The sequence below is a fragment of the Sylvia atricapilla genome, chromosome 17, assembly GCF_009819655.1.
Source record: "Sylvia atricapilla isolate bSylAtr1 chromosome 17, bSylAtr1.pri, whole genome shotgun sequence".
Lineage (NCBI taxonomy): Eukaryota > Metazoa > Chordata > Aves > Passeriformes > Sylviidae > Sylvia > Sylvia atricapilla.
This window is the reverse complement of record NC_089156.1, coordinates 9,626,106-9,653,742: the sequence shown is the minus strand read 5'-3', so window position 1 is coordinate 9,653,742 and position 27,637 is coordinate 9,626,106. Positions and strand designations below refer to the sequence as shown.

The 27,637-nt window shown below is 52.8% G+C and overlaps 3 protein-coding genes across 9 annotated transcripts in view; all 3 read left to right on the top strand.

Moving 5' to 3' along the window:
• Nucleotides 1-12,123, top strand: part of KIAA1671 (KIAA1671 ortholog) — a 41,749-nt gene extending 29,626 nt beyond the window's left edge. For 2 of the 4 annotated variants that reach the window (XM_066331525.1, XM_066331526.1), the window contains 7 exons: nucleotides 4,659-4,777; nucleotides 8,537-8,789; nucleotides 10,277-10,451; nucleotides 10,657-10,784; nucleotides 10,974-11,107; nucleotides 11,262-11,344; nucleotides 11,722-12,123. In XM_066331525.1, the coding sequence (XP_066187622.1) occupies nucleotides 4,659-4,777; nucleotides 8,537-8,789; nucleotides 10,277-10,451; nucleotides 10,657-10,784; nucleotides 10,974-11,107; nucleotides 11,262-11,340 (888 nt within the window). In that variant the 3' untranslated portion in view covers nucleotides 11,341-11,344; nucleotides 11,722-12,123. Of the gene's footprint in view, nucleotides 1-222; nucleotides 403-2,630; nucleotides 3,050-4,658; nucleotides 4,778-8,536; nucleotides 8,790-10,276; nucleotides 10,452-10,656; nucleotides 10,785-10,973; nucleotides 11,108-11,261; nucleotides 11,345-11,721 lie in introns of those variants that run through there. The other 2 variants (XM_066331527.1, XM_066331529.1) reach the window with 2 other exon arrangements.
• A 2,198-nt stretch (nucleotides 12,124-14,321) lies between these two features.
• On the top strand, nucleotides 14,322-20,580 carry CRYBB3 (crystallin beta B3). Of its 3 annotated transcripts, XM_066331532.1 has the most exons (6): nucleotides 14,329-16,115; nucleotides 17,958-18,037; nucleotides 19,272-19,390; nucleotides 19,470-19,602; nucleotides 19,690-19,832; nucleotides 20,314-20,580. In XM_066331532.1, the coding sequence occupies exons 2-6, from the start codon at nucleotides 17,963-17,965 to the stop codon at nucleotides 20,477-20,479; spliced, it is 636 nt and encodes a 211-aa protein (XP_066187629.1). In that variant the 5' UTR covers nucleotides 14,329-16,115; nucleotides 17,958-17,962; the 3' UTR covers nucleotides 20,480-20,580. The 3 variants fall into 3 exon arrangements, with proteins under 3 accessions (XP_066187628.1, XP_066187629.1, XP_066187627.1); XM_066331531.1 differs by having other exon boundaries at nucleotides 14,322-14,454; nucleotides 19,470-19,832; XM_066331530.1 differs by having other exon boundaries at nucleotides 19,470-19,832.
• Nucleotides 20,581-22,767: 2,187 nt separating this feature from the next.
• On the top strand, nucleotides 22,768-26,421 carry CRYBB2 (crystallin beta B2). 2 transcript variants are annotated; one of them, XM_066331088.1, is made up of 6 exons: nucleotides 22,768-22,918; nucleotides 23,632-23,707; nucleotides 24,395-24,513; nucleotides 25,287-25,461; nucleotides 25,842-25,984; nucleotides 26,112-26,421. In XM_066331088.1, exons 2-6 carry the CDS (start codon nucleotides 23,651-23,653, stop codon nucleotides 26,278-26,280), a joined length of 663 nt encoding a protein of 220 aa, XP_066187185.1. In that variant the 5' UTR covers nucleotides 22,768-22,918; nucleotides 23,632-23,650; the 3' UTR covers nucleotides 26,281-26,421. The 2 variants fall into 2 exon arrangements, with proteins under 2 accessions (XP_066187185.1, XP_066187184.1); XM_066331087.1 differs by lacking the exon at nucleotides 22,768-22,918 and having other exon boundaries at nucleotides 23,152-23,707; nucleotides 25,287-25,419.
• The last annotated feature ends 1,216 nt before the right edge of the window (nucleotides 26,422-27,637 follow it).

Sequence of the window (27,637 nt, the reverse complement as noted above, 5' to 3'; positions counted from 1 at the left end):
TCGGGGTGTAGAGTACCTGGAGATGGTAATTGCATTAATTCTGTCCCTGCTCTTGGGGCAGCTCTGCAGGGATGGGGCAGTGCTGTCCTGTTTGAGGCTGTTGTGCTGGCTGGGGTGTTGGGGAGGGCTGGGGAGCCCTCCCTCATGCTGGAGGTCTGCAAATCATCCCTGAGCTCAGCTGGGCAGTTCCTGGAACTCTTTATCTGGGGCTGCAGCAGGGAGGGTGGGGGCAGAAGGTGCTGCCTCAGCCTGGAACGTTCCCCCAGGCACTGACTCCATTCAGCAATTAATAAAAGCACCAAGTTGGCAGATCTCACCAGTCTGAATCCACCTGATTGCTGGGAATTAAGAGGAGCTGGAGCCATGACTTACTCCGTATGGGCAGCATTCATTGGATGGATAGTAAGTACAGATGGAAATCCTGGGATCCTCTTCCCACTTGATGTCTTGGCATTTGGGTACTTTCAAATTAAAATCCAGGGGCCGTGACCCATAGACCCTGTTATTGTGTTGGGGTTTTCAGTTTCGATTGGTTTTAATCTGATGCTATGTTCTGATAATTCTGTTAGTGCTCCAAAACGTATAGTTCACGTCTTAGTCCTTAGAATAATTGTAAAATAATTTAGGTTATAAAGGACCTCTGGAACTCAGTATCCCATTCAAAGCAGAGTCAACTACAAAATAATGTCCTAAAATATGAATAGGTGGGGGTCTATGGCTGTCTTCCTGTGATGCTGTAGGGAAGCAGCTGGAATACTTTTTGGGATTTGTAAGGAGTTGTGAGCTCTGCTGAAATGCAGGTCACACTTAAAGGGCAATTTGATGACATTTTTCACTTCTTTAATTAAAATAAGGAGAGGGGAAAATGAAAAATAAAAAAGAAAAAGAAGCCCTTTTCAAGAAATCAGCACCATTTTTTCTCTGACTTGTATATTAACAAGGCAGATGGTCAAAACTTCCTTCCATTGTGCAGTTCCTCTTCATACCCAATCCATGCCAGTGGAATTTAGCTCTGAACATTCACACTCAAGCTGTGGGCTGTCACTTTGGCTGGCTGATGTCTCGGGCTCCTTGACAAACAAAGATATTTTTGAAACTGTCTGTGCAGCTTCTGACTCAGGAGATCTCTCGGAGCTGGTGCTCCTCCTGTGCCAGGTCTTCATTTCCCGTCAGTGCAGGAAGGTTTTGCACATAAATGTCTGCATTGACCCAGAGTTAGGGGTAATTCTGGGGCTGCTGGGACCAATGTTGTGTGTGCATCGTTTTCAGGAACGGGAAATTGCAGGAGTAATCAGCCCTGGACTGTAGCCAAGCCCAACTTAATTCCAAGGGAGGACTGAAAGAGGCATAATCATCATGGCTCATTTTAGAAGAAGAACCAGAGGCAAAGCAGGACACAGCTCAGCTGCTTTATTTTATAGAAAAATTAAGTAGATTTTTTTTTCCCCCGGCTGCTGGTGTGAGAATTGGGAAGTTAAAGATCAAAGAATTGGAGAATTACAGCACTTGAAACCTGGATCAGGCGTTTATTTGACTTGGGAGATTTTTCTGTCATCATAAATGAGAAAAGTTCTAATTTGGGTTTATCTTGTGTGCTAAAAACACACCAGACCCCTCATTACTGCTTTTTCCTTTGGAATGATTGGTTTTCCAGTTTCCTGAATGTTCTGTTTATGGAGGAAATGTCTGTACCTTGCCTGCCTTCTTTTGTTGACTGCTTTGAGTCTTTCAGGAGTGTGGTGACAATGATAGAAAAGAGATCTTAAAAATAAAAACTAAAACTCTTCATTCTTGCTAATAATCCTTCTGGCAAGGAAAATCTTCCTGGCTTGTTGTCATTTCCTTCCTCAGCACCCCTCTCCTCCGAGCTGCTGCACAGGCTATAAATTGCTTTTCTGCACCACCTTCAGTGCCCCCAGCCAACACCTCCTCCACCAGCCAAGGAGAGGATCAGCTCCTCTTCCCACTCCTTATTTTTGTGCTTGATACTTAGAGAATGGTTTGGTTTTTTGTTTTTTGTTTTTTGTTTTTTGTTTTTTTTTTTTTTTTCCCAATTAATCATTTGGCACCTTAAAACGTACGTGTTGAAAGGGCCTGTCGGGGAAGGACACAGTCATCCTGAAATAAGCAGCTTCCTCCAGGAGCAAAATGAAATAGTGATTCTGAATATAACAAAACCTTTAGAATGCAGAGAACTCTAGATTTCCTAGAGTTTGGAGCGTTTGATTCCTGACATTTAGACTTGGTTTGTTGTATTGAACTGAACTTCACAGTGTCTTCAGAAGCAGTAATTTTATTTCTTTTCCAGGCTTGTTTTGGGTTTAGCACAGAGAAATAACTCTCCTAATGGTGTCATTCTGTGGCCAGCATTGCAAAATGTTGTTAGGTATTACTGAGCCTTCACAGGAGTGATGTCTTTACATCTTAAACTTGACCCCTGTGGCTGCTGAGGCGTTTTTATCTGGGCTGTCCACACCCCTCCTGTCCAGCCCCCACAGCCCTGATAACTCAGTGCTGTGTCAACAAGGGCTCCCCACTGCAACACGACAAAAGCTGCTCCTCCTCCTGCTCCTGTTTCCAAGCTTTTTAGTCTAATTCCGGGTAAAAACAGCGTGAGTGATTGCAAATAAAATGGTGCCACGTGTAGAGCCAATGGGCTTTAGTCGTAACCAGTGGACAATACTGTACAAATTGATTATAAGAGTGGGATTGGCATTGAAAAAATTCATAATAACCATTAAGGTGGGAAAAAGTAAAAAACCAGCTGTGAATAAGCGTGGACAGTTGGGAGGAAAATGAGAAGAGCCACTGGTATTTCTTAGTGCCTTTCCTAGAAGGGCAGCCACTGGGTGAGAGCTGAGCCCAGGAGTCCCTGGAGCAAATAACGGGATTGGGAAGCTGCAAAGGGAATTTGTGGAAGGCAAAACATACAGCCAAGCCAAGCAGGAGGAGATGCCCTGTGGTTTCTAGGAAATACCAGACTATCTCCTGTGTTGGAAGCAGCGTGTGCCTGGCTTGCATTTGGAATCTTGTACCTGGCATGGGAAATGTAAGAGCTTAACTTGCCTCCAGGCATTCATGTACATATCTCTCTTTAGATATCTGTGTGGGATAGGTTGGACTCCATCTTTTTGAGGCTTTTTTCCAGCCTTAAAGATCCTATGATTGTATAAATGGTAAGAACCAGTGAATTCTGGGGCTGCAGGAACATCTGGAGTGTGAAAAGCAGGAAACGTCTGTTCCGTGTAACTCACAAACTGAGCCCCTTTTACTTGACTGTTGCAAACAGAATTTAACTTGGTCTTTAGCTTTGAGGTACATGGTGATAGTTGGAGTCAATAGTGGAGCCTTTTGTATTTTCTTTATATTAAAACACACTTTGTCAGCAGCAAAGAGCATGACAGGGCTGGAGAGTGGCTGTGGCCACTGGGAAATAAGAACTGGTTATGAGAGCTGGAAGTGTTGTGGGACTTCTTCAGTAGCCAGGTGTCAGCACTGCTGAATTATCCTTAATGGTTTTGAAGTCTTAAGGCAGCATTTTTTAGCTGTACAAAATTAATGTAACAAGTAAACATGTGATCTTCTCTTTTCTCCCCCCAGTAATATGAAGGAATTCTACATATTAAATACGGGATTTCTTAATTATTGCTACTTTGTGTGTGCTGCCTGAAGAGAGAGAGATGTGTTCTAGTCCCAGCAATATGTTCTGCTCAGTGGGTCAGAGGCAAGGGGTACTTACAGAGAGAGAAAAATCCTTGGATTTTTCCAAGGGCAGGTGGAAAACCATGTAATTTGCTGTCAGATAAAATCTTGATAAGCAAAACTGATCTGGAGCTGAAAGCCATGTTTGTATTTGTTCAGGGTAATGAAGGTGAAAGGCACCAACAGTTAATTGTCTGCTCTCAGTGTAGGATTTCAGGAACTCTTGAAGCTCCCTGAATAACTGAGCACAACTGCAGGGCTGGGTTGACATTGGTGTGCTGCAAATCTGGGGTGCCAGCACTGACCCACTTCTCTCCCTGGAAAGGTGGGGGCCTGGGATCCACTCAGTCTTTCTTAGGAAAGCAGCAGATCCATGGAATAAAAACAGGAAAGGAGAGGTCAGAGTAAAACAAAGCAAAATCGCCGTGGTCTGTGCTGCATTGAGTTTGGATATTACATCAGTTTGTGGAAGGCTTTTTGTGTCTAGCCTTGTGCTTATTTATTTATTTATGCATTTTATTTTGAATGTCTTCCAAAGAAAGCTTAGGGAAAAAAAAAGGGACCATTTTATTAAACCCAGGAAAAGAGCAGTGAAGTCAATGTTTGCCTGCTGTGCTTGAGGAGATGAAATGTCATTCCCAGCAGAATTCCTTCTGCTTGCATAGGTGCTTTGAGAAGTTCTGTGCAACCTGAGATATGAGCAATATTAAAGCAGCATGGAGTTCCTGAAACCAGGGAGTCAGCTCCAACCTCTGGAATCCATTATTTGCCCAGGAAAACAATTATTGCAATTATTGTACAGAGAATGTTCGCTCCGACTTCACAGCAGTTCTTCGTGTTTCAGTTCCTTCCCAGTCGGCCAAGTTTAATTGCCAGATTCCAACCCTTTTATTGCCAATAAAACCTGTTAATCCCTCAGCCAGGGGCTGGAGCACTGACTGAAGGTTTTGTTGCAGGACCAGCTGAGGCAATGCTTCTCCAGGCAGCCGCCGGGGGCGAAGGACACGGACACGCTGGTGCAGGAGCCCGACAGCCAGTATGGCACCTGGAACGAGCAGAGGCACAGTGGTGACAGGTGAGGCCTTTCCTCAGCCCAAGGAGAGGGGAAATGCTGGAATTCCACAATGGTTTCGTGCTGGAAGGGCCCTGAAAGATAATCTCATTCCAGCCCTCGGCCGTGGGACACCTTCCGCTAGGGCAGGGTGCTCCAAGCCCTGTTCTTAGTTCTATTTGTTGTCTTTGCTTTTAAATCTGATTTTTCTGTCATTGCCATTCCTTTAGCAGTACTACCAGGTGGGCTGAATGGTAAAAATCTCTCTGGAATAGCAGAGTGGCAAAATGCCTCTGGAACAGGGATCCTGGGCCTCAGGTGGGGTGACACAGGGTACATCTCTCCACGCCCACATCTCAGACTCACAAGTGTTTTATTGGTGGTGAAGTGGAGGATGAAATGGAATATCACTGAGTATTGCTGATGCTTTTTCTGTTCTTAGAATGATTTAGTGAAATAAACCTTGAGCAGCAAAGTGTGAGGGTTTTTTATAGTTCACACCTGTTGTGTAAATTACAGCTTGATCTACCCTGAACTCGTGTCCCGTCTGCTCGGTGTGGTATGAAAATAGCATTTTATCTAGTTTTTAATGCTATACTTGTTGGGATCTTACAGCAGACATTAATGTCAATTACGTTTGGTTTGTTCTGCACTTGAGAACTGTGTGTTATAAATATTTTATTGCTTATGAAATCAGGGTAACGACCAGCTCTGAGGTTCAGCAGCCGAGTGACTGCCAACAGTGACAGCCAGGCTGCTGTAAAATTAACTTGGGTTACAGGATGGTACAGACATTTCTGAGATCAGTTTCTTAACAAAGGTGCTTGTCTCAGCTTCAGAGCAGACAGCACTGGAGAGTTATTTCAATCCATCCATCCTGATTAGAACAGCTCCACCTAAACATTCCGGTTCACTGAAGGGTTGAACTCAATCCCATGTGCTGGAATTTTGTTTGCACTGCAAGAAGTGTTTAGGTTTTGCCTTTTTTACAGTATAATGGTGACAGTGTAGAGACTCCAGCATTTTGCCACCCCATTGCTCTGCTTTATTTTGACTTACCGCTCATGGCAGAGGAATTACTGCTGTATTAATTCAGGCACTTGAAGAGAAATGAGATTAATGTACTTTTAAATAATGAAAGTCTTCCTGGAATATATTGAACGTGCATTTTGTCTGCAGTTTATTTTGGATGAAGTCCCTGCCGGGAGCAGTGCAGACGTTCTCCTCATGTTGCTGTGGGTGCTGTGAGCAGGGCTCTGCCTTTGGTGCCTCCTCCTCACCTCAGCTGGAGGCAGGAACTCACAGGAGATGTCGATGGTTCACTTTTCCTGTTTGGCCTGGCTGGCTTCCCTCGGAGCATTTCCTCTGCCAGCCCCACGGTGTCACATCCCCGCAGGGACCAAACGGTGTCACAGCTCCTGCTGTGCTGGGGGAACCTCCAGGCTGGGGCATTTCCCAGTATTGGAGCCACTGAGGGATTATTTTAGGAGTGTTCCATTAGTGCTTCTGTGAATGACCTCATCTGCATGGAACCACAGAGTCCTTAAGGTTGGAAAATCCCTCTGAGATCAGAGTCCAGCCTTCACCTGAATCTCACTGTGGCCATTAAAGCAAGCAGTGCCACCTCTGCTTGGCATTCGAGCACTTCCAGGGATGGGGACTCCACTGCTGCTCTGGGAGAGGAAGGGAGTTTTGAAATCAAAAGCTCTAACTTCATGGCAACAGGATGAACATGGTTCTTTTTCTAGATGAGCTTTTGGAAGGTGGAGGAAGGAGTAATTATCTCTAGAACTGAGTAACTGCTGAGTTAGTATAAGGAGCTCCTCTGGGAGGTTCCAGGAGGCTTTGGCCAGTAACTCCTTGGGATGGACAGAGTTGAAACCATTTCCTCCAATTTGGAGGTGTTAATTGGATTTTTCTTAGTTTATTTAAAAGATTTTATGTAAATGTTTTCTCAAGTGCTTTAATAAGCGTTTCCAAGTTGGCACTGTAGAAAACCCTTCTAGGTTAGAACAGTCTTCATAAGGAAAATAATTGTTTTTTACAGGAAAGGAATTGGTTTTAGGTGGTGGATCCATACAGCTCCGACTCCTCATTTCACAGGCTGAAGCAACACCTTCTTTATGCCCTCTATACACTGTCTTGCTAAAACTAATTAAATTTAATTGCAGCTGAAAGTGAGGATTGCTGTCAGTTTATTGCCCATTGTGATAACCATCCTGCTGGTTTGTGTGCTCCACGTGAGGGATGATTTCTCAGAGAACTGTCTATAAATGCACCTGTGGAACACTGGGGGCAGCTCCTGGATGTGCTCACAAACCCTGAAACCTTAATGAAGTAATAGAAAGAGGTGCATGATTTATCTCAGTAATGAGAACTGAAAATACATTTTCAGTTTCATTTTCCTGAAGGGAATTTTCCCCCTAATTTGCTGTTCACTGAAAGAATCCACTGCACATAACAGGGTTTGGACTCTAGGCATCCTTCTCGTGTTTGGGGACGAGCTGTGCCACAGGGATTGGTGTTTGGGGCTGTAATTGTGCAAGAACTCCAAAGGAAAATCCATTGGGAAGGTTTGGCAATGAGGAACCACCAACCAGTGCTAGGTCAGCTGGATTTCTGTCACATCTTGCTTTCAGATATTTCAGTTTTTTAAAACCTCAGTGCATTGTATCAGCTGCAGTCCTGGGATGTAGCAGGGAAGAGACTTTTTGGAGACGTGCAAATCCAACAGGATCCTTTCAACACAGGCTTTAATTTCCATGAAAGGTCCTGCAGTTTTTTTTCCCCTCCTCTCTCATTTCTTCCATATTGCAGTGCCTCTAAAGCCTAATGCTGCAATACCAAATGTCATTTGAAGCAAAAATCCTAGACAAAGACTTTCCCCCAGAGCTCATTAGTGCCATTCTTAATTATCCTGGGGCCCACTGGTGAAGGAGGGAAGCAGCATTCCCTCTGCTCGTGTGCTAGAAACTCTCTGGGCAGTGTTCTCTGCCAGACTGGACATTGTACCATGTGCTGGTGCTGATGGAATGCTGTTATCCAGCAGTAAACTCGTGAGTGGTGTTCTCCTGGGATTGCTGTGCCAAATACTAAGGTTTATTGCTTAAAATATGTGCATATATTGATATATACATGGGTTTTTTAGATTTAGAACAGTTTTCCTAGATATGTGCCCAAGAAATAGCGCTCAGTGACAAAAGACTAATATGAAGAGGGAAAAAAAAAATCAGAACTAAAGCCTTTAGGTTTGGTTTTTTTCCAAAATGGGAATTAGAAGCAAGACACCCCAGTTTTTATTGATGATAGAGTCTTCCTGTTTCAAGGAATCCTCCAGCCTTTGTGACAGACACGATTGTGTCCAGTTTTCTCTCCTGACCCTGTAGCTCATTCCTGTCAGTCCAGGCCACGGGAGGAGTGTAGGAATACACTGGGAGCATCCCAGCAGTGGGGAGCAGATGCTGCTGCCCTCCTTCCTGAGGCAGGAGGAGCTCTGCCCATGGAGCCCTGCCTTAGGGTGCCACCTGGTGCCCAAATCTCTTCAGCTCCAGCATTCCTGAAGAAAAAAAATCCTCTGACTGGCTGGAATACACCCCAATCCCCAACACACTGAATCCAAGGGGTGAAGGCTGTGCCAGTGGAAGGGATCCACACCCTGCTGCTGGTACTCAAACTTTCTGTGCCACTTCTGTTTAACTCCTGCTGACCACGTGTGACCCGGCCTGGCCTTGCAGGTCTTCGTTTGCCTCCAAGCCTCACAGATTCCATCTGCTCCTTTTGCAGCTTTGTGGGAGAATCTCCTTCCCTGGACAATGAGGTTGTGTCAGGACGGAAGCAGCCCGCGGGCAGCCACCCATCCTCACTGTCCTCTCAGACAGAGCCACCCTCCCTGGCTGAGCACCATGACTTCTCCAAAGACCAAAGGAGCACCAGCCTGGACCGGTCCAGCACGGACATGGACTCCACTGATGGGGTTGATTTGCCTCCTCCAGGGGACACACTCTCTGAGGACAAGGGTTATTTCTCCTTCATCGATGTGAGTTGCCATCGTGTGTTCCCTGAGTTAATTAATCCCTGCAAAGCAGTTCCTTCTGGAAACTTTACAGCCAGTTTTGCCCATCCTTTCCCACACTGAATTTTCTCAGCTGCTTTTCTGCCTGGGAAGTTTAAGATCAAAACTGCAGAGTTCTTCTAAGTGTCTATAGTGTTCAGATTCTGAGAGATTCCATAAAGCTGCTGGCCTTGGATAATTAATCATGGAATCCCAGATTGGTTTGGGTTGGAAGGGATCTTAAAGCTCATTCAGTTCCACCCCCTGCCATGGGGCAGGGACACTTTCCACTCGACCAGATTTCTCCAAGCCCCATCCAGCCTGGCCTTGGACACTTCCAGGGATGAATATTGGAAGCATAATTAAACAACACAAACAAACAGCCAGTGACTGCTGTGCTGTCAGCCGTGCAGATTTAAGGCTGTAAAGACCTTCACTAATGCTTTTCTTATTTACAGTTGGTTTCTTCCTGTAGTAACTCACAGTTACATTTTAAAGGAATTTTTTAATAGTGAAGAATCTTGCTCTCGGTGTAAGACCAGGAGTTTCAGGCCACAGACAGTTAATGAGGTCTAGTGCTGCAAGAACTTTGTTTAGTTTGGAAAAGCCCTTTAAGATATTGAGTCCAACTGTTCCCCCAGCACTGCCAAGGCCACCACTAACATGTCCCCAAGTGCCACATGCACACAGTGTTTGAATGCTTCCAGAAGGTTCTGTTTTGTCCCTGGGCCACTAAAGATGTCTCTGTAAAACATTATTAGTTCCAAGTGCAGCTGGAAAACACTGTGGGATTAGTAGTTTATTCCTGACCTGAAATCTTTTGGAAAAAAGAGCAAACCCACATCTTCTGGAGAAGGGGAGACTCAGGGATATTTGGTGGTTACAGGCAAATCTGTAACAGCAAATTGCTTTAAGCAAGTAAATAAATTACAGCTCCTTGATTTGCTCTGTAAACGTTACTGCTTATGGGATGTGTTGGAAATGACTGATCACAGAAGTTTTCTGAATGCTGTGACACTAAACTTGGAGCATCCTTGTTCCTGGTGAGTGGCTTCAAGTGTTTGTGGCTGACAGGAAAGTTGCAGCTCGGCACTCCAAGGCAATTTTGTGTAGTTGCTCTTTTAGATCCCAGTCTCGAGATTTGCCTTCAGCTGCCACTGGCTAGACAAGCCTATATTCATAAACACTCTTAAGAACCAAACTCCTGGTTACTGCAGTTATTTTTTATATTTATTTAATGCAAATTATTCATGCAACTCGGGTATCCACAGCCTAGAGAAATCAAAGGCTTACACCCAGTTAGCCACGAAGTACCACGTCCTCATCATACACCCTCTTCAGTATAATTTTAAGTGACTACAATAATAATAATAATCATCCAAATACATCTTTTAATTGGTGGATGCAATCAAGTGGGCTGGGCTTTCACTGTGGAGGAGGTGGGGCTCATTGCCAGGTGTGTGTTTCTCCAGCACACTGCTGTCCTGGACTCCAGTGCTCTCAAGACTCGGGTGCAGCTGAGCAAGAAGCGCCGGTGCCGGGCGCCCGCCTCGCACTCGCTGCGCAGGAGCAGAGGGCCAGACCTGGAGAACAGGTTTTCCTTGACAGAAGAGCAAGATAATGGCTGGATGTTCAAAGATTCCACAGGTAAACCCCTCAGCTGCCTGGGAGAGTTGGTTGTGATCAGGCTGGGTGGAAGGGCCGGTGTTTGTAAAAAGGCGTTTTTGAAATACTGCCCTTCGTTGCTGCTTGAGTGCAGGAGGAGATCTCGAACAAGGCAGAGATTGAAAAGCTGGCTCATGGTTTCCCCCTCTGCTTTTTCTTTTTTTTTTTTCTTTAAACAATTAATTAGAAGAGAAGAAAACTATGCAACAGGAAGATTCTGAGGAGGAAGACAAGATCCAACACACTCCGAGGTCATCTTCTGTGCAAGCCCAGAGACTGCCTGTGTTCCCAGGGATGGATCACTCTGTTCTCAAGGTGAGCTTAGGCAGAGCCCAGTAAGTGAGAGATAAACCAGTTCAGTAGCTGCAGGTGCTTTATAAGGAATTCCTCAGTCATTTCAGGGAATTTTTTTGTTTTTATAAATCTGGAGTGATCCATTCTGCATTAAAAAAAAAAAAAAGCCTGGATGCTGGCTTAAAAGGACCCCTTTATTTTTATATTTAGGCCCAACTGCGGAAAAGACAGGAGTCTGAGAGCACTGGTGACATCGGCTCTGCTCCGCTCTTCAAATCCCCCAAGGCACAGCTCGGCACTCCCGGCAGCAGAGTGCTGCCCTCCAGTGTGGAAAAGGAGGACAGGTGAGAGAATCCCGGCGTCAGGAAAAGGCTAATGCTCTTCTTGGTGGCAGGAAAAAATAATGCCACAAGCTGTACCTTCCTTTTTTTTTTTTTTGTTTCTGTCAGGAGTTTTCCTATTAAAGGAATAAAGAGTAATTTTTTTAATATATTTTAGGTCAGAAGAAAAGTCTCCTCAGTGGCTGAAAGAGCTGAAATCAAAGAAGAGACAGAGCCATTATGAGAATCAGGTTTGAAAAGGTACTTGGGTAGGAAGGGGGGGTTTGCTGGGTGCAGGTGTGCAGTGACAAACTCTCCTTTCCTTCGATGTGTTGGTGTCACCACTGCCCTTACCCTGCCCTGTGCACCAGGGGTGTCAGTGCCCCTCCACTCCCAGTCACAGTTCCACTGATTCTCTGCACATAATTTGCTTTTTGTAACCCTCACTCTGTTTGGGCTGGGATTTCCCCAAGTTTGAAAACTTTGTGTGATTTCACCACAATTATGGGTGGCTCTTAAACATTTATTGCATTAAACAGCAGAGACCCAGGTGGCACTACAACAGAAAACACATTTTCAGGGGTTCCTCTTCCAGCTGCCTGACCTTATCACACCCTTCCTTCTGTTTTCCTTTCCAGACAGTGATTCTAACAAGGAGAAGATAAAGAAGTTTAACAGAAGCCTTAACTCATCTGAACCTAAACCCCCATGTCATGTTGCTGCTGTTTGCTTCCTGCCTCAACTGCTCTGTGCATGGTGCCTTCCTGTTTTGTGGAGAAAAGCTGCTTCAATTCATAGTCAAATACAAAGCTGTGTCTGTCAGGCTGTGGGGGACAGTGGCACTTCAGACCTGCCTGCCAGGAGAACCCCCCTGGGTCACCATTAGCACTTCAGAAAGTCTTGGAAAACAGATTTGGGAGTGCTGTGATCCAGGGAACTCCCGTCTCTGTGGAACAGACTCTGTAGGTGTTCACCTCTGGGAGATGTGTCTGGCTGGGCTTTGTGTTTGTTTATGAAAATAATAATTTTAATCAAATTTATCTGGGTTTTTTTCTTTTTTTTTTCTTTTCTTTTTTTTTTTTTTTTGTGAACAAATAGTAAGCTCCTATTTAGAATGAAATTTGTGGAAGGTGAGAGTGGAAGAACAAATCATGTTTACTGCCATATTGAAAAAGGAAACTTGATTATTTTTTGTAAAATGTATTTTTGATTGGCTTGTATTTACATGTGATCTGCTGACCTGGCAGATGGCGATAATTTTTAGATGAACAAAATGTTAACTTTTGTCACTCTTGAAGTGGTATATTCTGTGTTTTGTCAGCATGTGGAATAATTGCTTCATTGGAATGTCTTTCCTAAAAAGGATCAAGCAATAATGTCAATCAGTTCTCTTTAAAGAAAAAAAGTAAAAATATGTAAATACTGTTTTTATAACAAAAAAAGGAAGGGAAGAGGGAGGATGTTACACTCATATCAGGGTTCCAGTTAATTGTTGAATGTCACTTTAATAGCAGTTCAGATAGTCCCACTTCATATTTTTATTTGTTAATCTGTAAATACCAGGTTTAAGTTTTTATTTTTATGCTGATTTTTGTGGGATAACCTAAATGTGATCTTCAGTTTCTCAGATGATTTCCTGTCTTTCCTTTGGCGAGGTGTGCTGATAGCGGAGTACAGATCTCCTGGACCACACGGGTGTTTGGGTATCCCTAATTCTCAGATATTCCCTGTCTCTGGACACTCATTCTGAAACCCCAACCACCATGGCCATGGAAGACAAACTCAATTCTTGCCCCAGATAAGTGCTCTTTCAGTAACCTTTGATTGTGTAGCCCAGGGAGCGAGGTGATCCCAGGTGTTCCACCAGGAAGAGGGAAAAGGAGAGTGGAGAGCTCTCCTCACCTGGCACAGCTCCTTGGGCTGCACTCCCCACGTCCTGCTGAGGGGCTCCTCTGGATACAAACCATAAAGCACCAGCACTTCAGCTCCTTTTCCTTTTGTCTTTTTTTCCCAATCGGCGTTTCGGGAGCGCGGCTCCCGTGGGGCCTGCCCGCCGCTGTCTGTCAGGCTTGGAGCTGCCAAAACCATGTGCCAATTCACCTCCTGGAGGAGTCACAGTGGGAGGAGATTTGCAGCCCCAGTCTGCAGGAAATAGCAGCAGGATGGCAGGAGGGAGACAAGTCCCATCTGCACATCTCTCGCTCCCGGATTTTATTCCCGTGGCAGCTCCCAGTGCTCCCTGGAGATGAGATGGAGACGTCTGTCTGATGTAAAAGTCTGTTCCCTGTTGCTTTGCCCTGTTTCTCAGGGGAGCTGTTGCCACTGTTATTTTGGCAGCCCCTCTGCTCCCCGTGGAGCAGAGATCCCCAGGATTCCGATGGAATTTGGGGATGGGCCGTGTCAGCGCAGCCGCCGCCATTGACCAGCTCCTTGTAAAACCTTGCACAGATTCCCTTCCCTCTCCTTTAGATGATGGTGGAAAAGGTGACTCTTGGCTTGTTTTTTGGGGTCTATTCCTGTGGCAGCACCCGAGGGTTCCATGGGTGTGTCCTCACCTGGGCCAGCCTGAGCAGCACGTGCAGGTGAGGAGGACGACGGTGGCTGTTCCCACTCACATCAAGTGGCAATCAGGCAAGTCCCTGCTCACAGGAACATTCACACAGGCTGGGTTTTCCACTTCCACAGGTGACAGCGCTGCGTTCCCAACAGTTGGAGGATTTACTGGTTCTCGGTCTAGGCCAGAAATTCCATAACTGTTTGTGTTGAGGAAACTGAGGGGATTGACACGAGGTTTCCACAAAGCCCTTGAATGTGTTTGCATTTCCACGTCTGCTTGGACAATGCACTGAAATTACTGTATTGAGTAGTTTAACCTACTACTGAGAAATGTTTAATGCTTAAATGTCTAATTAAAGAGCATCTTTAGAATGTTGTTGAATGGGAAAGTGTTTTTTTCTGCTCTGTTATTTCTTTATATTGTACATGGATTAAATATCGACTTCCTTCTCTTCGGGTTACCACTCTGTAATAAAAGATATATAAATATGTTATTACTTCTGAAATGATAGAACAGACTGTAATACACTTTATATAATTCTATTTTAATTCCAAATGATGCTTCTTGGAATTTTTTTTATGCTTTCACTTTCGTTGCCATGTGCTTTTTCCTGCTGTTTATTGGAGATGGAAGTGAGCTTTAAGATTCCTTCAGATGTGCTGCTTCCTTCACTCCTGGATCCTGCCCTGGAGTCAGGTTCAGCCCTTGTCCAAAAAGTGATGCTGAAGGCGATGGAGTTCCTTTGTCTCTCCCCTCGCAGCTCCTCAGCTGTTTCTCCTTGCTTAAAAAACCACATCAATATTGGGGTTTAAAGGTGGGATGTTGTGTTTTGTGGAATTCAGGAGCACTTTCTGACTGCCCTCCTCTCATGATCCCTGCTCCAGGTGCCGTGTCAGGGACTTGCACGGCTGTTCCCTTGCTTTTTATTGGAATTCCCAATGGTGGATTTCTTCCTTTTTATTTTTCTGTCAGCAACTTCACCTTTTTCACATCTGTGAATCTTTGGTTTGGTCCTCATCCGCCAGAGCCTTTCACTTCCTGCAGAGAAAGAAGCAGTGTTTGGTTCTCCAACCTTTGACATTCCAAGACTTTCCATAGGACTCACCCCCACACACCATCCCCTTTTCGCTCCCACAGAAGTTTGTTTCACCCTATTCCTTGTTTGCAAACAAATTATTTGCAAACTGAAATGCAGGCGGGGCAGATTTGGGAATACAAAGTGTGACCTGTAAAAGGTTTGGAACACAAATCCCTGATTTCTTGCAGGGATTGTGTGTTTCAGGGAAGATGGGCAGTTCTGGAGCTCTGCCTCACAAGGTGTATCCAGGTACAGAACCTCTGGGGTGAGTTCCCAGTGCTGTCACTGCTGTCCCCGAGCCAGCTCTGGGGGTAAAACAAACTATTGCAGTGAAATGCAGAGCTGTCACCATAACTGTGCTCCCTGTCACACCGAGGTCACTGTCTGCTCCTCCCTGACGGACACTGCTGCAAGAGTGAGGGATGTGTTGGATCCATCCCTTCAGCCCAGTGCTGGGAAGGAAAAACAGGCATTTGCTTTAATTCCTTTGGAAGATGGACTTTAGGAGGTGAATGCTTTTGGGGCCAGGCTGGACAGGGCTTGGAGCGACCTGCTCTAGTGGAAGGCTGGGGGAGCAGGGGGCCAGAATGAGATGAGCTTTAAAATCCCTTCCACCCAAACCATCTTGTGATTCTATGAGACCTCCTCCATGGAGCTTTAGTGGGATTTGGAGTGTTGTAGCAGGGGCTGCTGAGTCCAGGCCTAGTTCTGCTCACCCTGGGGGTGGAGAGGGTGGGAATCCTTCCTGAGCTGGTGGTGGGCTCTGTTCCGTGGCTCTCCTGTTCATGCAAGTATAAATGTATTGCAAAAATACATAACTTCTGCTGCTTCTGGTGGGATTGGAAGAGGAGGAGAGCCAGGGTCTGGCGGTTTTATGCGTTTTTCTCATTCCATATTAAACAAAATGGGATCAAATCTGGTTTTGAAGGAGCTCTTGTGGAGATTAAGCTTTTATATTGCTCCACATAGCCTTAGAGTCTGTCAGTCTGGGTCACAATAAATACATTGTGTGATAGAAATCCTGCATTTTGTATTACACAGTTTCCTAGGGAATAAGGATATTCTGGCTGCTGTATTTTGTTCTGTACCATTACAGTTCCAGTTCAGCTTTGCCAGGTATTAACAAAAAATACCTATTTTCTAACGGTCATTTTTCAAAGGGATTTAAGAGGCTGACAGCAAGAGGAAATTGAGGTCTGTTTGGGAGAGGCAGCCAGGACATCCAGTACCCCTTCTGTCATGTTGTTGGAATTGCCTTGTCAGTGTGGAGAGCTGGGACAGGCAGATCCAGGCCCTGCAGCCGTGGCAGAGCTCAGTGTGAAAATGCTGGGAAGGAAAGGACTGGCACGAGGAATTCTGTGTTTCTAATTTGTTGAGGACAGATGATGTTGTGTTTGGTAAGATAGAAATGAATCCATTCCTCCTCAGCCTGTAGGACAGCAAATCTTCATCAGGAACCACAGGATGGATGGGCAGTGAGGAAGAGTCAGGTGGAGACACCTCCTGGGTCATCCCTGTCACACTGGGCCAGGGATGAGATGGGGTGAAGGGCCTCATTCCAACACGGTTTCCATCCCTCTCCCATTCAGTTTGTCCAGCCTGGCCCAGGGGATTCACTTCTCCAGCAATTTCAGTAAAGGTTTCATGGGTAGTTCTTGGTTTGAAGATGAGCCGCACTCAGAGCTGGTAGAAAAACTTTTAAGGGCCGTAGTGAATGGAGATTTGTGCATGAATAAAATGTTCCCTGAAGAATCAGGGTGGTTTGGGTCTGGAGGGACTCTCAGAGGTCAAGAGGGAGTCAGGCCTGCCACCAGCAGAGTGCAATGCCCCCAGTTTGGTGCCTGGTGTGGAAGGGCTGCTCTCCCCCCGACATCATCCTGTGCCTGTGAAGATGCACAAACCTTCGTGCCAAGCTCCAGAAACCCCTCGTGACACGCCCCAGGATGTGTTCCCAGCATGTTCCTGGGAAATTCCGGGGAGGGAGCCACACTGGGAGCAGAGAAACAAAAGCCACTCGATGGAGAGAACCTGCTTGGGGCCAGAATTCAAGCAAAGAGGCCAGTCTGAAACTCCTGAGCTGCTCCAGCATCCCGCCGAGCTCCCGGAGCCGACCCCGGCGCCGCGTCTCACCTCGCTCGGGAGCGCGAACAAACGGGGACATTTTGCCCGGTTTTTTGCTTCGCGCTGCGCTCCGTTTCCAGGCTCAACCCTGCCGCGAACTGCTGATGGCAGAGTTTTCCAGAGAACCTGGCAAGAAGCAGCGTGAACGTGCTGATGTGAATTTCGACGTTAATCTTCTGTAAATCGAGTGGCCCGTGGCCGAGGGCCGGCCGGGAGCAATGTGCATGACGTTTCCAATAGCTCGCAGCGCGCCCGCGCTATTGAGATGAAATCTCATGGCTGGAATTCCGTGGACGCAGCTGCTGTATCAGCGCTCGGGGAATTCTGCTGCTCTGTTCAGAAGAGCCCCATAAATAGCGGGGCCGCCCGCGGCGCCCCGGCACAGCGGAACCACACGCAGAGGTAGCGGCGGCACCGCAGCGCAAGGGGCTTCTTCTCACAGTGAATTTTGGTGTGCCCGAGTGGAGGTGTTCCCCCCCCCGCGAAGGGTTTGGCGAGGAGTGAAACCGCGGGGTTTGAGTCGAGGATGTTGATCCAACTCCTTTTTCGGTCTCTTAAAGCCCCCTGGTCGGCGTGGCGTGTTCCAATGGTTGAGTTTCGTGGATGTTCCTGGAGAGCGAGGAGGAGGATCTCACCACCGTCCTCCTCCTCCTCTGGCCAAGGAGGCGGCAGCAGCTCCAGCTGCCGGGTTTGGTGTCCCCCGGGATGCTGCTGGAGCGAGGGAGAGGTGTCGGGTTTATGTTCTGGGGAAGGATGTCAGCAGCTGGAAGCTGACAAATTCCTGCTGGGAACAAAGGCCGGGCTGTGAGATGGGAGTTTAGTGACAACTGGGCGAGCTGCCCCGGGGCAGAGGGCTCCGTGCCACTTGGGACGTGGTTCGGTTCAGTCCTGCGGGTGCCTGGGGTGAGGATTTGGGGCCCGTGTGCAGGAGGGAGAGGAGCATGGATAAAGGAGCTTGCTCCTAGCCTCGACATCCCCGGGGATTTCCAGCTGCTGCATCGGGGTCTGTGCTAACCCGTGCTGCCTCTTCCCGTGCCAGCTTCATCCTTTGTGTTTTCACCACCGGCTGTAGATCCCGGTGCCTCCCGCCTTAACCTCCTGCCATTTGGGTTTTCCAGGCACAATGACCGAGCAGCAAAGTCCCCCCGAGCAGATGGCGACTGGGGAGGGTGCTGGCGAGCGAGGTGGCAACTACAAGGTATACTGGGCTATACTGGGCTGTACTGGGGACAGCTGGATGCTGGGTGGAGCCGTGGGATGTGGCACCAGGCTGGAGCCAGTGCCAGCACTGCAGGTGATGCTGGGGACAGGAGTGGCCTCCAGCTCCCCCACAGCAGCAGTGGGTGGTGGCCCTGGGGTGCTGCAGGTTGGGAAGCAGCTGGGGCTGGGGATCTGCTGCTGCAGCCTGGCAGGAGGGACACTGCTCCCTTGGCTGCCAGGGACATTGGCTGGCCAGGCTGGTGTGCAGCTGCCCAAGGATTTAATCCAGGAGATGAAGCATCCCAGCACAGCGGGATCAGCTGTGGGCCCAGGCACTGAGACCTCCCTGAGTGTGTTTGTAGGTTGGATTCAGCTCGTAGGTTGGTTGAAGGTGAATCAGCTGGAGAGGATGTGGTAGGTGTAGAGCTTCCCACAAAGCTGCTCCTGGACAGGGAAGGCTGGAGGTGGGAGCAGATCCTGCCAGTGGGAGAAGGGGATGCCAGGAGCTGGGGCTGTTTATTGCTGTGGGATGCACAGAGGCTCCTGAGCAACTTGGGTGTAGCCTCTGTCCCTTGAGCCCCCGATTATGGTGTATGCAGGAAGCTCTGCCCTTGTCCCAGGCTCAGGTGTTGCAGCTGGGACCCCTTGGGGACAGTGCCAGGGGGTGTCTGGTCACCCCACTGACCCTCCTGGTCCCTGAATGGTGCTGGACACCCTGGGCCCTGCTCTGTGCCACACTCCAGCTGGCTCCAGCCTACCCTGCAGCTCAGCCCCAAGGCTCTGCTGAGAGCAGAGCAGCCTGCCGGGGTCTCTGGGGTCTCGGCACCTGGCAGGGCTTAGAAGGAAACACTGAATAAAGAGCTTGTGCCGGGCCAGGACAAGTGAATGGTTGGATCTGGGGGAGGCAGTGATAAGAAGGAAAGGATGGGCAATGACCACGCTGGGGTAGGAGAGGCAGCCCAGAGTTCAGGAATTCTCTTAGCCCGAACCTTCTGTGTTTGCAGTGCTGTGTTTGAGCTGGTTTTCAGCCTGTCACGGACAAAATTCCAGCTTGTGCTTTACCAAACCAACCGCCTTGGCCGGAGCTCGGCCCAGAGCTCTGTCAGGGTGAGGAGTGACATCGACACGGGATGGAGGGACACGGCCAGAGCCCTTTGATCCACTGCTGCCCCCATTCCCTGCGGTGTTCCCCTGCTGTGCTGGCTGACAGCATCTCTCCCTCCCCACCTTAGATCACGATCTATGAGCTGGAGAATTTCCAAGGGAAAAGGTGTGAGCTGACAGAGGAGCTCCCCAACATCACCGAGAAGGAGATGGAGAAGGTGGGCTCCATCCAGGTGGAGTCTGGCCCGTAAGTCCGGGGTGGGGGGAGATGGAGCAGCCCCAGGGGGTGGCAGGGAGAGCATCCCCCTGACACTGGGCTCCTGCAGGTGGCTGGGCTTTGAACGCCAGGCCTATGCCGGGGAGCAGTTTGTGCTGGAGAAGGGCGACTACCCCCGCTGGGACTCCTGGTCCAACAGCCACAGCAGCGACAGCCTGATGTCCATCCGGCCCCTCCAGATTGTGAGTAGGGCTGTGCTGGGGTGGCCACAGCGCCGGGGAGGAACCACAGGGGTTTGGGGACAGCCCCTGAGCCGCCCTTTCCCCCAGGACAGCGCCGACCACAAGATCCACCTGTTTGAGAACGCGGGGTACGCCGGGCGGAAGATGGAGATCGTGGACGATGATGTCCCCAGCCTGTGGGCCCACGGCTTCCAGGACCGCGTGGCCAGCGTCAAGGCCCTGAACGGAACGTAAGGATGGGCACACAGGGGACACCCCACCAGGCTCCTGTCCGTGGCACTGTGGTTTTGTCCCCCCCAGGGTGGTGGCAGGGACACCTGGCGCAGCCGCTGCGTGGTGCTGCTCATGCCCATCGTGTCCTTTGTTCCCTCCCTGCTGTCACCTTTTCCCCTGGCCCACAGGGAGTAATTGGGACCGTGGCAGTGTCCCTGGGGCTGGATGATGGCTGCTTGCCCTAACCCACCACCCCAGCAGTGGAGCTGTGGCCTCTTCTCCACGGACTCTCCATCCCCTCCTGCCACACGGATTTTCCCACCTGGGCGCCGTGGCTGCAGCCTGGTGACACGGGAGTGGCCCTGGGCAGCATCGCCTGGCTGTGGCACGCAGAGACACGGGCACTGGGATGGAGATGAGGATGGGGATGGGGACACTGCCCCAGGGGATGTGAGGGTGTGCTGTGGGCACTGCTGAGCGCTGCCTCACTCCCCGCAGGTGGGTGGGCTACGAGTACCCCGGCTACCGGGGCCGCCAGCACGTCTTCGAGAAGGGCGAGTACCGGCACTGGAACGAGTGGGACGCCAACCAGCCCCTGATCCAGTCGGTGCGCCGAGTGCGGGACCAGCAGTGGCACCAGCGGGGCTGCTTCGAGAACAGCTGAGGGACCCCCCGCCCCCGCCGGGGCCGCCCGCGGGGTCCCCCCGCTGCTGCCGTGACCGTGGTGTTTTTTGTGCAAAAACCTCAATAAAGCTCTGAGCTGGAGGCTGCCGGGGCCTGCCTGGTCCTGGGCTGGGGGAGGGCGGGCAGGGGGCACAGGGGATGGGGAAGGGGCCGTGCCCAGCGCACAGGGCAGAGGGGCGAGTGCCTGGGTTAGCGGTGTTACATAAAGGCTGCGGCTTCCCAAAAAAATAACCCCCCTCGGTGCTGCCGAGTCAAGGTTTTTCCAGTGCCTCTGTCCCTTTCCGCAGCATCTCCTGCCCGCTCCCAGGGCCGGTGCCAGGCCCAGGGCAGGGAGGGGGCCGGGGGGATGTGCACAGCGGCCAGCCCTGGGTTGTGCCAGGTCCTGTGCGCTCTCAGCAGGGCTCATCCCGTGGCGGGATGGCTGTGCCCAACCCCAGCCTCCTGCAGGGTCCCCAGCATGTCCCCAGGGAAGTTTCCCACAGTCCTGGGGTGGTTTGGCCTGGGGGATGAGCTCTGACATGGGGGAAGGGGCTGTTCTGGGGGTGCAGGTGGGGATTGAGGAGTGTCACAGAGTGCTGGTGGGACACTGAGCTGCCCTGGCACTGCCCTTCCTCAGGGGCCACGCTTGGGGACACACTGGGCTGGGACAGAGATGGGAGATGGGCGATGGGCTTGAGTCCACCTGAGGGCTTTGTGCAGGTCTTTGAGCAACCCCTCCAGAGCTTTTCCCTTTCGGGAGAGGCTGGTGGCTGTGAAAAGCTCAGGAGTGCTCAGCCCCAAGCGTCAAAAGCTGCTTCCAGAACAATCCATGGGGCTGCCACAGCCGGGAGGCTGCAGCACCATCACTGCCCGGGGCTGGGATGAGCTAAATCCTGCAGAGCCAAGGCAGGGAATCACAGGAGCCATGCTGAGCCCCTTGCTGAAGTGCTGAGGGGGTGGGATGTGGCTGCAGGACCCTGCACTGGGACAGGTCCATGAGGGTCCAGAGCTCAGGATCCGAATGGATTAACCCAGGAGATGGGAAGGGCAATACTGGGTCTGTCTCTGGGGCTACAACGGGAGGCACAGGCAAGAAAGGAGGACTCCAGAGCTGGGAATGCTGGAAACTCTTGATCACACCCTGGCCTGTCCATGGCATGATGGGCTCCTTGCAGAGCTGTACGGTCACTTTGGCCCCTCTGGCCCTGGAAACCCCATCACCTGGAGCTGGGGCAGCTGCAGACCCCAGGGATTGACCTCACACCCCCACATGTCCCTACCAGGGTAGGCTCTGGTGACAACACCCTGTCTGCAGCCACCCTGGGGCAGGGGATGGGGCAGAGGTGACCCTGGAGGGGGGCTGCAGCCCATCACCAGCTGTGGGACCCTCGGGAGGTGCTGTATGCAGGAAGGAGCAGGTCTGGGGTCTGCTCATGCTGGGTGACACTTGCTGGGGTGGCAGGGGGACTCCAGCTGCTCTGTGGGGTGAATGGGGCTGTGGGTGCTGCACAGGGAGCCTGACAGTGTTCCTCCCCTCTGTGAAACCTCTTTTACTGCAGCCATCAGCAGCCCCCAGCTCTATGCAGCCTCCTGGCTCAGCTGGTGGGACAATGCCAGCAAAGGGTCCCCTCTGCTGCTGCCCAGGACCCCCAGCTCAGCCCGGGCTGTGCTGCCCATCCAGGCACATCCCCACCACGGGACACGTCCCAGGCTGAGCCCCTTGTGACCTCAGCTTTGTCCTGGCGTCACAAGTGTCACCCTGTGCTGCTGCTCCTACTGCCCCGCGGGGCTGGGGTGCCTCTCAGGGACCCCAAAAGGGTGGGAATACCCCGGGAGGAGCCCCCACACCCACCACCTGAGTGCCCCATGCTGAGAGCCAGGGTGCTGCAGCCGCAGGCAGCCCCGGGCCCTGCCCGAAGCCGCTGTCGGGAAGGGGCTCCCGCGGTTCCCCCCGGCGCTGGCACGGCCGGGCTGCAGACGGGCAAAGCCAGACGGTTCACCAGCGCTCGGAGGCGTTTTATCGCGCATGGAAAGAGCCGAGCTCAGCAGCTCCGGCGGCGGCTGCCGGGGGGATCAAGTCTCTGGCCCCGAAACGCCTGAAGCGGGGCTGGCGGGGCTTTGTTGGCCAGGGCCGCCCCGGCTCTTGGCACGCGTTCGGCTGATGCTTGCAAACTCCAAATCTCCTCGCCACCAACCCGACAAAGCGGGTGACTCGAATGTGACAGGTAATGAAATAACTCGGGCTTGGTGCTCGGGCAGACAAAGGCTGCGGCGGATCAGCTGACCCTGGTTTTCATTGGGGTTTAATCCAGCATTCTCGCTTTGAATCGGGCTTTAACTATTTTGTAAATAGTTTTGGCACCTCTCTGCTGCAGCTCGGTATAAATTCCACCTCCCGGCCCCAGCCCGTCACTGGCTCAAGCGGGTACTGGTATAACTGGTAAGACTTTGCTATTTATTGTCCTGTCTTTTGCCGTAGCCTCCTCCCGAGCCCCGGGGCCGGGGTCCCTCGGTGCCAGCGGGGTGTGGGCACTCAGCGGCCGAGCCGGGGACAGCCCCGTCCCCGCAGCCCAAAGCAGGGTATCGCCACCCGGCCACGGCTCCCTTCCTGTTTTGTCAGGAATGAGTTTTCACCTGTTTTTGGAGCTGCTCAGATACTGAGGGTCCCTCTGGGCTTGAGGATGCGGCTCCTGCCAAGGAGTGGCGGTGCCAGGCCGGGCCGGGAGGGCTCCTCGGGGCTGGGGCAGGCGGGGGCAGCCCCGGTGCTTCTCTCCATCACCTCTTCAAGCACCGCGTGGGACTGGGATGCTCAGATGTTCCTTGCTGAATAGGGACAGCAGGAAATCCTCGAGCACAGGGCCTGGGCTCCGCTGGGAATGATTTAGGAATTCCCTGGGCTCACTGGAGACCCCGGGCAGGTCCCAAGGACTATTGCCTGTGCTCTGAGCCTGGGCAGGTTTGGGGTGCTGAGCAGCCCTCAGCAGAGTTTGTCCCTGGCAAGCCCAGCCTGAGCCCACCCTGGTCCCAACAGCCTCTTCCCCGTGCAAACTGCAGGGTACAGATGGGGACATGGACACAGGGCACGGGGCTGTGAGCACGGTCCCCTGTGTGTCCTCAGTGGCAGATTTTAACGTGCTCAGTTTCCCTCCCAAGGCAGCAGACAACCCAGCTGATGATGGCTTCCGAGCACCAAATGCCAGCCTCCAAGCAGCAGCAAGCCAGCTCCAAGGTCAGTGGGACGCTGCCCAGCCCTGCAGGGCACCCTCGGCCTCTCTGGGTGCCCAAATCATACCCGGAGATATGCTGGGAGTGGCTGAGCTCCCCTTGCCAGCACCCCCAGCACTCCCGGCTGGTGCCAAGCACGGCTGGCTGTGCTGCTGAGCTGTTTGCAGCAGGACGAAGGGATGGGGAAGGGATGGGGAATGGGGATGTTTCGGCATCCCGCAGCCTCAGATGGAGCGTTTGGGAGCAGATCAAGAGCTGATCTCCCACCTCCGCTGCAGACACAGCAGATCTGTCCCCACCACCCGCTGAGTCCTGAGATCCGTGCTGAGCTGGCGGCCCCGGGGCTGTCCCCGAGCTGTGCCCGGGTGTCTGGGTGGCCGTGTCCCTCTGGTGGCTGCGGTGCTCCAGCCACAACGCGAGCCCCTCAGCTGTTTGATGTCCGCTGTGAGCATCCCTCTGCCAGGGGCACTGGGGCAGTGCTGGCAGGGCACCCGTGAGGGACACCTGCATCCTCAGAGGGATGTCAGCTTGCACTTGCAGGCTCCTTAAAAGCCTCTGGAGCGCAGTTTTGGGAGAGCGAGAGGTCTCGCTGCTGCAGATGTGCTGCCCCAGTGGCCGGGGACAGCGTGTGGCCCCCGAAGTGGCTGCAGGGGTGGGGTGATGCCCTCGCTGAGCTCCTGCTCTCTTGCAGATTGCCATCTTCGAGCAGGAGAACTTCCAGGGCCGCTGCCATGAGCTCAGCGGGGCCTGCCCCAACCTGAAGGAAGCCGGCGTGGACAAAGTGGGCTCCATCCTGGTGCACTCCGGACCGTACGTGCGAGGGGCTGGGGGCCGGGCGGGGCTGGGAGGGAGAGGGCTGGGGAGGAGGGCTCCCCCCGCTGCCACACCCGCACCGCAGCCCGGATTTCGTGTGGCCAACACCGCTGAGCTGCTCGCCCACCTCGCCCCAGTGAGTGCCCGGTGCCAAGGGTTGCCAGCAGGTGAGCAGGGGGACACAGTGTGTGAGCAGAGGGTGGCATTGTCACCCGGACAGGCTGATAGCCCCGCTCAGTGGCAGGGAGAGTGGAGGAGTGTGGGCACGGGCACAGATCACAGCGGTACCCCCAGTTCGGTTTCTTTCCCTTTGGGCGCAGGGACAGGTAAGGCTGGGACCCTCTTGGTGCCCACCCCCCGACCTGCTGGCCCTGTGTGTGCTCTCCAAGCCACAGGCTCTGGGGAAGGGAGAGCCTCTGAACAGCTCCAGGAATGTTCCCAGCAGTGCTGCTCCCGGAACAACGGGGCAGCTGCAGAGCGCCCTGGTCGGAGCACAACCCCAGCTGGGACTTTTGAGGGATCCTGTGAGTCCCCAGGGACTAAGGATTTGTGGCCACCACGTCGGAGCATCCCCAGTGGGAAGCCCTGCGGTGTCACCGCTGGCCGGAGGCTCCGCAGCTCCTCGCTGGCACCTCCCTGGCACCTCTCTGTCCCCGGCAGGGAGCAGGGGACACGGCTGGGGCTCAGCCCGGGCGCTCGCCGGGGGCGGTGCCAGGGGCCGATCCCCGCTCCGCTGCCCCCTCTGAAGCGCGTCCCCTGCTCTCTTCCAGCTGGGTGGGCTACGAGCAGGCAAGCTGCAAAGGGGAGCAGTTTGTGTTTGAGAAGGGGGAGTACCCCCGCTGGGACTCCTGGACCAACAGCCGGAGAAGCGACAGCATCACTTCCCTGAGACCCATCAAAGTGGTGAGAGCACCCAGACAGCCACTACCCACCCGCCAGACCAAGGTCTGCAGCCAGAAGTCTTCCCCAGCCTTCCCCCGCCCTCCCCAGCCCCGCGGGCGGAGGGGCAGCCCCTCCTGCGCACCCTCGCCCCAGCCCTCGGGGCCCGGGGAGCCGTGGGGGGGTCGGAGGGGGCGCGGGGACGGGGACAGTGGCAGGTGACCCCAGAGCGGAGGACGTCTGCTGGTAAGTCTGGCAGTGCCCGCGCAGGCAGCGGCTCTCGGAGCCGGATGGAGGGATGCGGAGCAGCCCCGGCATCGGTGGGAGCGGCGGCACAAAGTGCCGGCCCTGGCCTCGGTTTCCCCATAGCCCTGGGCTCTGCCCCCCCTGCCCAGCCCCGCGGGGCCGGCAGCCGCCGACGCCCGTCTCTGCTCTCCCGGCTGCAGGACAGCCAGGAGCACAAGATCGTGCTGTACGAAAACCCCAGCTTCACCGGCAAGAAGATCGAAATCATAGACGACGATGTGCCCAGCTTCCACGCACACGGCTACCAGGAGAAGGTCTCATCCGTGCGGGTGCAGAGCGGCACGTGAGTCCCGGGGGGCGGCCGGGAGGGTCCCGGGCGCTGCCGGAGCGTCCCCGCGGGGCCGGGCTGCGCTCTGCCGGGTGATGTGCGTTGCGTGATGACCCACCCCACCCCCGGCTTGCCTTGGCAGGTGGGTGGGATACCAGTACCCTGGCTACCGGGGCTACCAGTACCTGTTTGAAAAGGGGGACTACAAGGACAGCTCAGACTTCGGCGCTCAGCACCCCCAGATCCAGTCGGTCAGGCGCATCCGGGACATGCAGTGGCACCAGCGCGGTGCCTACCACCCCACCAACTAAAGCCCCCGGCCCGTGCCGGGGCGCGGGGAGCGGAGCAAGCGTTCCCCCGGCCGCCGCTGAGCCCCCGCGGCCTCGCCTCCCGCCTCCCCCCGTGTGATGCACGCGCTGCCGAAGCTACTCAATAAAGCTTGGAGTTTCAAAGTCCCAGCTCTGCCTTTTCATTCCCTTGTCGGGATGCCAACCCTGCGCCCTCCGTGCTCCTGGCTGGGAGCTCAGTCCTGTCTTGGGGTGCACAGGTGGGTCACACCCTGCTGCGGGGACAAAAGATGTCCCCAGAGCACCGGGGAGGATGCTACAAATGCTGGGAGGAGGGCGGGGGAGGAGGGGATTGCCCTCTCGGTCAGGCCACCTCCAAGCTGAATAATGGCATTAGCTATTAGGCTCTGAAAGCTTTAATTAGTAATAATGCTTTAATTTAGCAGTCACGGTGCTGGAGGGTGCTTTTATGATCGTGTCATAAATCGGGCAAAGGAAGTGGAGGAACGCAGCCGCACCTGCTTGGCCGGGGGCTCCGTGTGGTGGCAAAGGGGTGGCGGTGACAGAGGTGGTGGCGGTGACAGAGGTGGTGGCAGGGGCGGCTGGGCTCGGTGCCCTCCGGCAGCAGGACGTGGCCGGGGCAGCCGCTGTGTGGGCACGGGCAGGGGGTGATGGGCACAGGTCAGGGGCACCCCGGGCACCCCGTGGCTCCTGCGGCTCTCCTGTCCCGTGCAGGGACCCTCCTGGCTGCGGTGTTCTGGTGTGAATCCCGCCAAACCCGGGAATCTCAGGGAGCCTGGGATGAACAAATCCCCCCTTGTCAGCTCCCTGGCCCAGCCGCAGCGGCAGAATGGGGTTTGCCCCGAATCCTCCGTGTGCCAGAGGCTTTTCCCTGAGCCCGGCAGAGCCCAGCCCACGGGCGACCAGCCCGAGTCATCACTCGCCACAGGCTGCTGCGCAATGCCGGCTCCTCGGCGGGGCGTGCTTTGGCTTCCCTGCGGAAAGCTGCGCCTTTCCTTCCCCAGGGAGGATCCAAGATCATCCCAGATCTGAATGTTTCCGTGAAGAGTGGGATTTTAGCGGTAGCAGCGGCAGTGCCCGCGGTGCTCTGTGCGTGCCGGGAGAACTGCTGGGAACCGGCGGCTCCTGGGGAGCAGAGACCCCCAAATCACGGAATCAGAGATTCCCAGCCATGGAACCCTGGAACGGTTTGGGTTGGAAGGGACTTTAAAGCCCATCTCGTTCGGCTCCCCTGACCCGGGCAGGACCACCTTCCACCAGCCCTGTCCAATCTGACAGTCGGGGCCGGAGCCCGGCTCCGGGTGGCCTGGGAGGGTTCTGGGGGAAAAAAGCACCGAAAGCAGAAGTGGAAAATGTGAAC

Excerpts from the sequence above, each read along its gene's own strand:
- CRYBB3 (XM_066331531.1), top strand. The coding sequence starts at position 17,963 with ATGACCGAGCAGCAAAGTCCCCCCGAGCAGATGGCGACTGGGGAGGGT. Across the intron at positions 18,038-19,271 it reads AGCGAGGTGGCAACTACAAG|ATCACGATCTATGAGCTGGA; the intron begins GTATACTGGGCT and ends TCCCCACCTTAG. Across the intron at positions 19,833-20,313 it reads GTCAAGGCCCTGAACGGAAC|GTGGGTGGGCTACGAGTACC; the intron begins GTAAGGATGGGC and ends CACTCCCCGCAG.
- CRYBB2 (XM_066331088.1), top strand. The coding sequence starts at position 23,651 with ATGATGGCTTCCGAGCACCAAATGCCAGCCTCCAAGCAGCAGCAAGCC. Across the intron at positions 23,708-24,394 it reads AGCAGCAAGCCAGCTCCAAG|ATTGCCATCTTCGAGCAGGA; the intron begins GTCAGTGGGACG and ends GCTCTCTTGCAG. Across the intron at positions 24,514-25,286 it reads ATCCTGGTGCACTCCGGACC|CTGGGTGGGCTACGAGCAGG; the intron begins GTACGTGCGAGG and ends GCTCTCTTCCAG.